This window comes from Sphaerodactylus townsendi, linkage group LG01 (genome assembly GCF_021028975.2).
Source record: "Sphaerodactylus townsendi isolate TG3544 linkage group LG01, MPM_Stown_v2.3, whole genome shotgun sequence".
In the NCBI taxonomy this organism is placed as follows: domain Eukaryota; kingdom Metazoa; phylum Chordata; class Lepidosauria; order Squamata; family Sphaerodactylidae; genus Sphaerodactylus; species Sphaerodactylus townsendi.
In genome coordinates this window covers 127,571,806-127,584,679 of record NC_059425.1, presented here as the reverse complement: position 1 = coordinate 127,584,679, position 12,874 = coordinate 127,571,806, and the positions used below count along the sequence as shown (strand labels likewise).

Here is a 12,874-nt window from a genome sequence, read left to right as displayed (position 1 = left end):
ACTTATTTTTGGGGCAAGGCCAAAAAAATACACTTGGAAAACCAGAGGACACAAAATAGAACAGGTAAATCACTTCAAGAATTTGGTGTTATGCTTTAGTCACAATCTTTCTTGGGCAACCCAATGGAAATTTTCCTCTGCTGCGGCTTGTGCTAATGTTAGTGCCCTAATGTGTTTTTACTATTCCAAGGGCAATCAGTATATCCCTGTAGCCTTGACAGTTTTCAACGCTAGTATTGGGGCACAGTTGTTGTACGGAGTTCCCATCTGGCTCAAGGTGATAAACTGTTCGTTAAGGAAGACATTCAAAATTCTTACATTAAATTAACTGCGTCTCTTATATGACAATGTGCCTGTAAACGGGTCAATGGCCGCTAAAGACAATAGCATGTCTTAGAACAATCAGATTCTGGTTCCACATACATTTTCAGTCAGAGCCTTCATCCCCGGTCCACCTAATGCTAACAGAGTTTCAGTGTTTCAGCTAGCTGGCTGCTGTTCCTGCTAAAATAGAACTGGGATTTTCTCTAGTCATGTTATCGCATTTAGAAATATGTAAATGCTTTAAAAAAGAAAATTTTAGAACTAGAATTCCAAAAGTTATCCATCCCAGCAATTTGCTCCCCCCTGAATTTAATGATCTTCAATGAATAAAGACATGTAGCTCTATATCAAAAATCTTAATGAACCCACAACAAAGGGTCCATGCTAGAGCAAGCACCCTCTGCCATGTTTTATGGCAGATTTAAAGGGGTTCCTTGTGATAAAAGACAATGTCCCTGAAATCCAGGCCAAGATGAAACGATATTACATCTCTTTATTGCTCAAGATTTTGTGAAGCAAGGGTTAAATATTTATCTTCTTGGTTATTAGATTACCAAGATTTGATGGATATGAAAAAAATTGCTTTCCTGCTGAAGTTAGCAATAACTTCAGTTGTTGTGAAGCAGTAGCTAATTTTTGTTTAGAAGTGATAAAGGTTAATCGATGACTAATGTTATATTTGTTGCTATTATCGATAAAAGTGCTCACTCTTGTTATTTTATTGTATTTTTTCTCTAATTTTTTGACGTCTGATATAGTATAGAACAGTATGAATTTTTCTCTTTTTCCCCCCTAATGCCAATAAAGGCTTACTGACTGACTGATTTGATGCAACCTGTTTGCTATGAAATGTACAGTATTACTGTCTTCTCCTGCCACTGGTTGGTAGGGAAATGTTGCATTGAATGGCCCATTGTCACAACCAAGAAACCTTGGCACAGAGGGATATGGAACCCATGCCACCTGGCTTGTTGAGGTAAAACTTTGCTGCTGTATGGTCTGTTGCAATCTGGGGAGGGGTACCACTGTGGTAGTAGAAGCCATAAATCCTAGGAGTTTCTGGATGCAGACTGTCTTTTGGAATTTGTATTTTGGAAAGATAGAGCCCACGGTCTGAATGGTCCTGGACCACTGAACCAGATAAGTATGCCTTAAAGGAAATGGCATTTAAACTGCCCCAATTAATCTATCTTTTGGATAGGTTGTAATTGTCTTGTTTTCTAGCTTAATCACTAAACCTAAATTGGTTAACATTTTGGAAACCAAAGACAGGTTGTTTCCCAAAGACTGGCAGAAAGACAGCCAAACGTCCAGATAACTGTACACAGAACAGCCCCTTTGATGTTATGAATGCAACCACAGCTGAAATACCAACAGCCATAACAGACTGTATTTGGACAAAATATGAGGAGCTATAGTCAACCCAAAGAGTAGTTCCATATCCAACCCCCATATCTGTGAAGAAAGTGTATTTTGCTACATTCTGTAAGTTAACTTCGCATAAGAACAGCCATTTCATGAAGGATTTTTGTAAAAGTAAAATGGGTCTTTCTGTCTTTCATTTGTCATTAGATGTAGCTAGCAGTGCCTGACTCTTAACTTCTCAAGGCCAGGACGACCCTTAAGAGATAATAACATTCTTATGTTAGTTTGTGATTCATGGCACCTGTGATAGATAACATAACATTCCACTAGTCGTGCTAATTAGAAGAAGCTTTTAATTGGAAGCACTAGGTCACATGGTGCCTCACCTTCCTCTATAATGCTTAGTAATATTCTAACTCGGGGAATCGAACTTTATTCTCTGATTATTAGCTTTTTGATATCTCATGCCTTTTTTCTAGATGTTAACCTTTTGTTCCTGGCTAAGTATAATTACCTTTACGCTTGCTTCTGTGTAACTAATGTGGCACTATCATGAATTGTGCAGATTTGACAATACTGGACTTTTCTATGTTATTATTGATGCTCACAGCTTTTCAAATTCTTTTCTGCACTTTTTGTGAATGTCGTTACAGATGTCATTACATTTTATTTTTTCTGAATAAACCAAAATATTTTTTATTAAGTGAATTGTGTGCTTTTTTGGATCAGAGAAGAACTCACGCTTTATGGGACCCAGGGAGGTTACCTCTGGTCCTTTGACAATATCCAACCTTAAAAACGCTGTGTAGGATTTATGGATATAAATATGAAAAATAAGCATTCGTCAAATCTAGGACTGCACACCAGACATTGTTGGACAATAAGGGAAGAATGTCTCAAAGAGACAAAAGTCTAAATTTTAGAACCTTTAAGTGTTTTTGAAGAGACTGACCCGTGGGGTGACATCACATCATGATGCTTACTAGGCAGACTATGTTTATAGGGTGGCTTGCCACTGCCTTCCCCAGTCCTCTACACTTCACCCCAGCAAGCTGGGTACTCATTTTTGCCAGCCTTAGGAAATGGAAGGCTGAGTCAACCTTGAGCTGGCAACCTGAAACTGACTTATGTGGGGATTGAACTCAGGCCATGAAGAGAACTTTGACTGCAGTACTGCAGCTTACTGTTCTGTGCTGTAACTTAGATTTAAATTGTATGTGGAATGGATTACCAGTACATGATTAACTATTGAACAAAGAACTTTCCTGATTATGCACATCATTTCAGTGATGGTTTGTTGTTATCACAGTGTGCATCTCTTCCTTCTTGCCAATCAATGAAATGAAATAGGGGTGAAGAATTGCAATGCATGATGTCATACCACACCTTGCATTATATTATCACCAGGGAAAAGGGAAGAAAATGGTCATATTTCCATAAATACTACATTCTACATCATTAAAACAATAACAGGGCTTCAAGAGTGCTCAAGGGCTTTTATCTGGCTGTTATATCAACAATTTTGATCCACACACAGAAGCAGGGATTTTCATAAGGACTGTGGATAAATGAGAGATTGTCCTGTACTGATGGAATTCTGGATGCTAGCAAGAAGAGTTATATGTACCTATGGGGCTCTGAATCACATTGCAAATCACTATCCCTACTTGTAAAGCAGTGTCATGTTGATGGAAATGCTGAAAGCCGGAACGGGAACAGCTTATTTTGCTACATCTCTAAATCACAGGGACTGAGAAATGCACAGGTGCACTGAATTCATGCTACCATCCAATGTAGCATGCAGGTAAACCCTCATCAACTGGGGATGGGAATTATACTGAAGGGGGTTGTGTGGTTTCCGGGCTGTATGGCAGTGTTCTAGTAGCATTTTCTCCTGCATCTGTGGCTGGCATCTTCAGATGATTCCGGCCGTGAGAGCCTTCAACAATACATAGAACAAGTAGCATTTTTACGCAAGAATTTTTTCATCGTTAAAGACTTTATTTTCTGTTTAATGAATGATTGTTGTTCACCACCATCTGTGTCCTGTCTGTCCAGTCAAATATCTTTATAAATAATTGCAGTTTGGTTCTAGCATGTTCCCAAAGAGACCTTCAGGGACCACATAGCTTACACACTGTCTTTAATCAAAGTCTGACTCTCCCTAATCTGGGATTGTGGGTGGCTGGTGGTTAAAGAATCCATAGGCCAAAGTTGGGGATTAGACATTCTTCAGTCCAATGAGTAGTGGCCTTAGAGTCCCGTGGCCTTAGAGTCCCATTCCCCCACTCCCCCCATAGTAGCTGCTACATTGGGGCATGCATTGAGTTTAGGCTCATGGCAAACTCTCCAACACAGAAGGCTGCTGCCACGTTTGAATGTCTTCAGCTAGATTAAGCAATTTTGAATAGCAGGGTGGAGGATAAAAGGTAGAAATCAATTATTTCCTTTTGCCCTCTTGCTCAACAAAGAAAAAACTGAACATATTTGTGGGTTATAATTTCTGTAGATATTCAAAGTGTGTTACAACTTTACCAATTTGAGGTGGAAAAATCTAATAAGCCATTTTAGAGATGGGTGGGAGAGAGTATTTGGCAAGTATGTATGTAAGATGGGCAGCAGTTTGGTTTACGTCTGCAAGGATCACTTCCCTGAGTACAACAATTTTCAAGCAACTCACCTAGGATTCATGAGAAGGCGACGGAAGAAGTAAGTCCATGTGATGTAATCCATTGCATCTTGCTTTGAAGATATAGTTCCAGCTGCAATTTCAGCATTTAAGTGATCTGACAGAACTTCCAGCAAACTAAAAAAAGGCGACAAATTGCACCATCCTGACTTACAATCAATTGCATTAATTTTGTGATCCTGTTAGGTACACAAAGCTTTAGAATAGAATAGAATAGAATAGAATAGAATAGAATAGAATAGAATAGAATAGAATAGAATAGAATAGAATAGAATCTTTATTGGCCAAGTGTGATTGGACACACAAGGAATTTGTCTCCGGTGCATATGCTCTCAGTGTACATAAAGGAAAAATACATTTGTCAAGAATCATAAGGTACAGCACTTAATGATTGTCATATTTGATTTACATTTGATTTAACAGATAATTATTCTTTTAGCATCTTGCCACAGATGCTAAAATCAATTCCAAAGAACACTAAAGCTTCTAAAAAAGGGAAAATGACATTTGGGAGGGACAATGCTATTTTACTGCTTAAAAGTTACTGTACTTGCAGATACAACATCAACCAATTTTACTTCCCTTGGCAACAAAATAGCCACTGCCATGGTTTCTTAGAGATCTATCAAGGATGTAAGACTAGCTCCAAGTTCAAGGGCTGCCAAAGGCCCATAATAAAAAAAGAGAAGCCACTAAGCAGATAAATTGAAAGAGAAGGTTTCTTGGGGATAACGTTGGGTTTTGCTGCGATAAGCCCTTCAATTCTTCTGCCTACTGTTCCAAGACTTTCTAAGGCACAGGGGATGGGAAAGAAGGCCAGTTCTTACATCAAACAAAACTTAGTTCCTCCTACAAATATACATACAGCCTTCACATAAGGATTTATTTGTAATATAAAAATATACACTGAGAACACAGAAGTTCCTCTGGGGCCAGGAAAATAAAATGGAAATTGGACTACATAAAGACAAAAGTTCCAGTTTTTGGCAGTTTGAAAGAATGCAGTGAGTGAATCATTTATAATGATCAAAATAGTTATTTTCCCCCTATTTTTACCTTGATTCAACTGGAAAAGGTTCATAAAGAAATTTTTTGTAGAAATCTTTCTTGATATCATGAACTAGAATCACTGCTTTGCCTTGGTCATCAAACTGAGGTCTTCCAGCACGCCCCATCATCTGAAGAACATCTGCAAAAGTCAATTGATTACAATGATCACAATGTTAAATGTCCATATTATTTGCCTGTTTATCAAACATCCAGCTATACATAGCATTCTTCTAACTGATCCCAGAAACACTGGTTAAAATCCTGCATCTCAAACATGTGCTAATAAAGCTTAGTAAAACATGGTCAAGTTCAGGAATTGATTTGATGGTCCTGGGCCAGATCTGCTTCAACAGTTTGCTTTAGTTCATATTGTCAGGATTTGTAAAATGGCTGACAGACAAACAAGATGGCTGAGATATGTTCAGCTTCCTAGATTAGCATAAAGCATCATAAAGTTATAAGTTATGAAAAGTTCAAGATGACAGTTAGGCTTCAGTAAAAAAGTAACAAGCGTAGACCTTTGAAGGGATTGGTGGAAAGTTATGGACCAATCGGGGACTTGTTGCTGAGGCAGTATAATGTATCCAATGTATGAGTCTGAGCCTGAACTGGAGTTGGGAACCTTTATATGTTACCGTGTCTCAAGAGTATTTAATTCTGTAAGTGAAGAAGGTTCCTGTTGTGTGAAGAAGACTACACCATTTCTCTCCTTGCCACGAGTACTACTGTTGCGTTAAATTACCTCTGCCGACACATACTGCTATCTTTCGGTTCACACAGTTGGTGGAGAATGGAATAGGACTCATATGAAATAGGGCCCAGCACAGTCAACTGTGAATCCACATGGCAGGATCCTTATGCTTATGCTTATTATTATTATTAGATTTAGTAGACCGCCCTACCCCTGGAGGGCTCAGTGTGGTCCCTTGGGTAACCTTTCCTTGAAATACATCACATTCTCAACCTTGCAGCACTCTATTCTGACAAGGATTCTGTACAAGGTTACAAGTAAACAACAAATTATTTTAATAAGTAGTGCTTACCATTACTAATGTCATAAAGACAGGTGAGAAAGTAAGGACATTACTGAAAAGCTACAAGTTAAGCTTCAAGTTACATATCAAAATTTAACACACACACCCTTCCCCCCACAAATGTAGGTTACCCACAAAACCACAAAAGTTACTGGGGAATCTTGAGCCAGCTGTCAGTATGAGCCACCTGAAAAATGGAGGAACCATGCATCCTGCCCTGCACACCCTGAAATAAATGTGTCTTCCTCCAGTTTTAACAAATAAACACCATATTCTGATTTTCTGGCAAACTAGTATATAATTAGCTATACAGTATTAACTAATGAGAATCTTAGAACATAAGCTTGGTAAACACATTAAAAATTCTCCTTTTGCTATTAATTTGCTTCTAAACGTTCATGATTATCCAAATTCACTATTTTCAAACAAAGCAATTTTTTTAAAAAAATTAAATTCTCATGCTTGTAGTAATTTAAATGTTAATATTTTTGTGCTGGAAAATCCTGTCAAATTCCAAATTTGATTGGTCCAAGAATATCTGAGATCTTCTGGTGATGAAGAAATTAACAAACCAGAATGGCATATAAAACTGAGTTTATCACAGTGTACTATCTGTGCTCAAACTATCTATATGAGTTATTCCCCCACCATTATCACATTTGTTTATTCTTTCATTTTGGAAATTTCTAAAATGCATCTATACTAAAAAAAAGAAAGGAAATTCTCAAAGGCATTTTACATGCAATGAGTTGGAGCTTACACATCTGATTTGCTAGCGGTGATGCCCTTCTCCAATGCAAGGAACATTCCTCTGATGTGACAGACTTTAAGTTCTTGTACTAGTCGAAGACACTTGGTGCCAGAAGAAAGCACTACTGAACATACCCATAAGAGCCAAGCCAACATTAACCCGCCCACCCCACACACAATAACATCCCCACATTTCTACTATAAGATATTTGAAGAAAAACATAAGGAACTCAGCTTTGCTTTTTTCATATGCAGGAGCAATTAAAAAACAAACCACCTCTTTTGAATTGCATTGTATGTGTTCCTTTAACAAAGACCCATGAATTCTGCCAATACCTGTAATAGGATAATCCACATATCGCCTCGTTTTTCCATCGTAATATTCTGTTCCTTTAACAATTACTAAATGTGCTGGAAAATTGACACCCCAAGCTAATGTGCTGGTTGCAATAAGAACCTAAAGAAAACAAAACAATAGACAGAAGGTGAGACAAAAGCAGAACTTAAAAAAAAGGGAATAAAATGTCAGTCTGATTTTACGAACAGAATAAACATACTTGAATCTTGCAATTTACAAACAACTCCTCTACAGTTCTTCTGTCTCGCTCATGCAGTCCTGCATGATGGATGCCTATTCCAAAGGCCACAGGAGTTAGTTTGAGATTAGACTCCCTTACTGTTGCTATGATGTCATCCATCTGTAACACAAAAAGAGTGCAAGAAAACGTACTTTAAAATATTTCAGAATGTTTCCAGTAATGCAAGCATGTAATTAAAAAAAATTTATTGCACATGCACAATATACTAGGCTCCATTTACTGGGCATAAAAGAGAAAAAACAGATCAAGCAAGGGAAATAAAAAGCATACAGGAAAACATTGTCGTTCAAATAAATATAATCACCTTTTTGAGTGCGTGCGTGTGCACACGCGTGACTTATAGCGACCCGGTAGAGTTTTCAAGACAAAAGATGCTCAAAGCCCAGTGGGGATAGGGCGGGATATAAATTCAATAAAATAAATAAAATAAAAATAAAGGTGATTTGCCTTTGCCTGCCACCTTTATTTGAACTGAAAAGACAAATGAAGTCTTTATGGCGGTGCATATCGTAAAAACCTTATGCTTATGTTTAATATCTCACTTCAAAATTTTAAAAGCATTTTTGGACTACTTATCTAACTATAACTTCTTATCTAACATCTAACTACTTATCTACTATAGACCTGACCCAAAGATGCATACTTGTACATTGTCTCCTTCTGAAACCCACCACCCCCCATCTTGATTCTGCATGAAAAGCTGGTTCTGAAACTTGGGAAATCTTGAGAAATATTGTCTGCTATAGCAGAAGGAACTACTGTCAAGGAAAAAAAGTGAAAATTATACATGGAAAGAAGCTGCTGTCTTTTCTCCCCCCCTCACAGATGTCAGGTGTGTGACTTGAAAATTTGTTGCAATTTTAGTTCAGGGATTCAGGAGAGAAATCTTTACTATGATTACTGATTTCTGGACACCTTGCTACTATGATTCCAGTAGAAGCGACAGTGCTTAGATTTTCAGAATAGAAGAGGAGCTTGGATTTATGCCCCACCTTTCTCTCCTGTAAGGAGTCTCAAAATGGCTTACAAACTCCTTTGCTTCCTCTCCCCACAAAAGACACCTTGTAAGGTAGATGGGGCTGAGAGAGCTCTGAGAAAACTGTGAATGTGGAGGAATGAGGAAACAAATGCAGTTCACCAGATAAATGTTTACTGCTGTCCGGGGGCGGCCTGGATGCCCCACACCGGACTTGACGGGGCGCCGACCCCCGCTGCCACACAAAGTCCAGCTGGACGAACGGCACCCCCGCGGGGCCTCGGCCTTGTCAGAGGCTGGCCGCTTGGTGAGGGGGCGGGGCGAAGCCTCCCCGGAGGCAGCTGCGACACCCCGGCTGGCTGTAATCTCAGCGGAGGCCGGCCAATCAGCTCGGTGGTGGCGCAGGCCTCGGCCTCCGTGATCCGAGAGAGGAGGCCAGGTGCAACGGGGGCGGGGCAATATGGGCCATGGGGCAGCAGCAACCTTGCTGCAGCTGGGAGATGTGCCAGAAGGCCATGCAGGCCTATTTAAAGAGGGGCGGGGCACGCATGCGAGGCGGTGAGTGGCGGGAAGGAGATGGAGAGGGTGGAAAGGACAGACAGAGGAGAAGAACGGAGGGTTAGAGGAAGGAGGGCGAGAGGCAGAAAGCTGTAAAGAGAACCTAGAGGGAGAGAGTCCAGGAGAATATGGAAAATAATAGTAATGGCCCAAAACAGCGACTGGATATATTTGCAGTTCAAGAGTTTTGGAACACAGACCCTTAATAGATATATTCATAGAATACCAACAAATATACTGAATTGGATGTTATGGTGCCATTCCACTAACAATGGGGCTTTCTGCCAAGGAGGCTTCTGCTGATGTTTTAGAGGAAAGTAACACCTTAGTGGAATACAACCACTAGTTCCAATCCACAATGAGAAACCTACACCTTCCTAATGTTTCTAAGGAGCACATATATTTTAAAAATCTATCAAATTATATCTTGCGTTTTACCAACAAATATCATATTTGGATCATAGCAACTTTACTCTTAAACTTGCAAATGAAAGAAAAATATATTGCTTAACATTTGACACTCCAGATATCAATTTCATTTGTCAATATATTATTTATTCAAGTTTAGACTAGCTTTTCAGTTTAACATCATTATATGCCACAGTGATCACATGATAACTACTACCCTGTTCAGGATGAAGATTACAGGAGATTTCTGAATTTATTTGCCAATCGCTGATCCGTCTTTGTTCTAGAATGCTTCGCTTGGGTCCTAGCACCTTGGGGACAGAACTAGGTAAGCACCAGAATCCAAGCGTAGCATTCTAGAACAAAGACAGTCCAGGAAATGGCAGATTAATTCTAACACAAATCCTCTTTGTCATCTTGCTCTCCTCCATCCTGAAAGATTCTCAGAATATAATATCCAGCACAATTCAATTCTGCTGGATCCCATTCAAAGTTTGCATGGTAGGTTTGGTTTATATGATCTAAGAGAAGCTTCTATATTTAGTCCTCTCTTGGGACAAAGATAAATGCTGCTACCCAAATGTTTGACACCCATCGTAAATTAGGTGTATATGTGTGTGTGTGGAGGGGGAGAGGGGAGGGGGAGAACCTCTGTGCACCCACCAGAATGTAGATTGGAAACATAAGGAAACTGTATACTTGCAGAAATGTATGACTGTAAAAGAAAAGAAGACCAAACACATTTTTAATGTGATGATAACCTTTCCTTCAGATAGAGAATTTATCATTGTTATACATCTATGGAGAAATTTGATGGAAAAACAGCTAAAAATATAATCTTTAAAAAACTTAAATGATACATAGTTTAAACTTCAGATTCCATGCCGATGGTATTTAAAATCAGATGAGAAACAAAGCTTGATGCATTATGTTGAAAATGGGATGGATTGATAATGAACTATAATTTTTTAAAAATATTTTAATCCAGGAAAAAAGCATCATTAACAAAAGCAATGAGGCATATGAGTTGACTTGTATTGTTCTGTAAATAAATAAAATACAGATTTCTTTAGGGAAACAAAAACTAAATTAATGATTTTTGTTGCTGTATTACATTAAGTAATATAATATTGTTTTGTGTTCATTATGCAACAAAGCGCATTACTGCTGTCTTAAAATTGCACTGTGGAAGTGTACCAATCATATTTGTTCAATCCTCAACACTAGTGAGAAAGGCAAGCTATAAATGAAGAACACATATAAAAACAATAAAAAGGCTTTCTTTTTAAAAATAATTGGGATTAAATTCAGTGACTATAATGTTTAAAGCCTGTCAGAATGTTTATTTTGCACAGGCAGCTTTCTAATGCTGATTATTGCCTTTGTTAGTAAATTTCATGGATACAACACCCTCCCACCTGATACACAAAAAGACACTGCTGGAAATTTATTTAGAAAGGAAGTTCTTAATGTTTACTGTGATAGTGTTGTTATCCCCCCCCCCCCCCACTCCATCTGTCCACTGCCTTGTACTACAATTGTGTCCTGTGGAGATGTTAGTCATACCTGCAAAGCTGTGTAATTTAACACAGTAAAAATAAAGGACCCTTAGCAGGAGAGCTGGCATATGAACTGTTATCCTGTCATTCTAGCAGCAGGGAATCTTGGCTGTTTCTAGAAGACCCCCCTCACTTTCACATAAATTAATGCCATAAAAACTATTTTTCCCACAAGCACATTCCAGAATTCCAGTTTTTTTAAAAAAGTCTTCCCTTGACTTTATTTTTGAATTAATATTACAGTCAACTTTTAAAACAAGATAAATGTAGGAAGATGCCAAGAGGGGGATTTTGGGCCAGCTACAATGGGAATAATCTCAGTGAAATTAAGAGGAAGTTATTAGTGTAAGATGTTTGCGAGATACCCAACTCAAGGACAAAAACCAATGTAATAATTATCTAGGCTTTCCAATAATATTTTAATATGAACTATTTAATTTTTTTAAGGAAAACAATGCCAGTCTCTTAAGGCAATGCACATATATTAACATGTCCACTCTTTTAAGAGGATGAATAAGTATTACTATGACGTGTCTGGCCTAGCTTAAGTAAATTTATGTAACCTGTTGATTGTTCATGCGTGTTTGAAAGCTGAAACTTGGAGATTTATAACAAAATAAAATAGAAACAATTTTGACAAAAAAATGAAAACAGTTGCATGGGACAGAAATATAACAAAATCAGCAGTATTTTTAGAAACTAGTAAGTGGCCATTTCCCAGTGTTCTTACACATTTGTAAAATTTTCATCAATTTAATATTAATGCAATTATTTTGTTGTATTTAATAATTTATTATACCTAAGAACCTTTTGTAGAAAGACAGAACTCCTTTTAAGAAGATACATTGCCCCGTGTCTGAAATTCATTCCAGTCAGAATATAATTCAGCAAGTTGATGACAATGCTGGCTCCAAAAGAAAGGAGGAGACCAGATTGGACAAGAATGAGCTAACAGATTGTGCAGCCCAATTCTGTCCCTTTGAGTGTGATATATTGTTTCAAGATGCTAAAAACCTCATACTTTCTCAAAGCATATCTGCCGTACTGGTTTTCCCATTTTCACAGAATCCTCATTATTAGTACTCTGTACCCCCTTCAAAGCACGTCAGACTCAGACCATATGCCACTGCATAACACTCATCGATTGTCTGAAATGCCCCGCGAAGAAAGATATGCCAAACAAAAGAATCACAAAAGTTATGAAGTCTTAAAACAAAATATAATTGCAGAGCTCACATCTGGTGCAGATGCTAAATGAAATTAAAGTGCTGCCGTGTTAAGGTGAAAATGGCAGTTTTTTTACAACAAAAACAACATTACAGAAGGAAGCTGTGCTGCAAATCCCGACAGAGGACCCCTCTGCCAATCCAACCCCCACATAATTAATTGGCATAGCTCTTGGTATGCCTAATTCAAAGCTTTTAGAGTTGAACTCAGTAGAAGACTTGGATTCAAATACTTGCTTATGGGAGAAACTCACTGGGTAACCTTGGATCAGTTGCTGTTTCTCAGTCTAACATACCTTGCAGGGTTGTTACAAGGATAAAATAGGGGAGAAGTCT

At 38.2% G+C, this 12,874-nt stretch overlaps 1 protein-coding gene across 2 annotated transcripts in view; it reads right to left on the bottom strand.

Annotated features, from left to right (window-relative positions):
• ASCC3 (activating signal cointegrator 1 complex subunit 3) overlaps nucleotides 1-12,874 on the bottom strand; it is a 280,545-nt gene that overhangs the window by 61,131 nt on the left and 206,540 nt on the right. For both annotated transcript variants that reach the window (XM_048493913.1, XM_048493903.1), the window contains exons 31-34: nucleotides 7,770-7,910; nucleotides 7,549-7,669; nucleotides 5,435-5,567; nucleotides 4,370-4,495 (exon numbers count right to left, since the gene is read on the bottom strand). In XM_048493913.1, coding sequence (XP_048349870.1) covers nucleotides 4,370-4,495; nucleotides 5,435-5,567; nucleotides 7,549-7,669; nucleotides 7,770-7,910 — 521 coding nt within the window. The remainder of the gene's footprint in view (nucleotides 1-4,369; nucleotides 4,496-5,434; nucleotides 5,568-7,548; nucleotides 7,670-7,769; nucleotides 7,911-12,874) is intronic.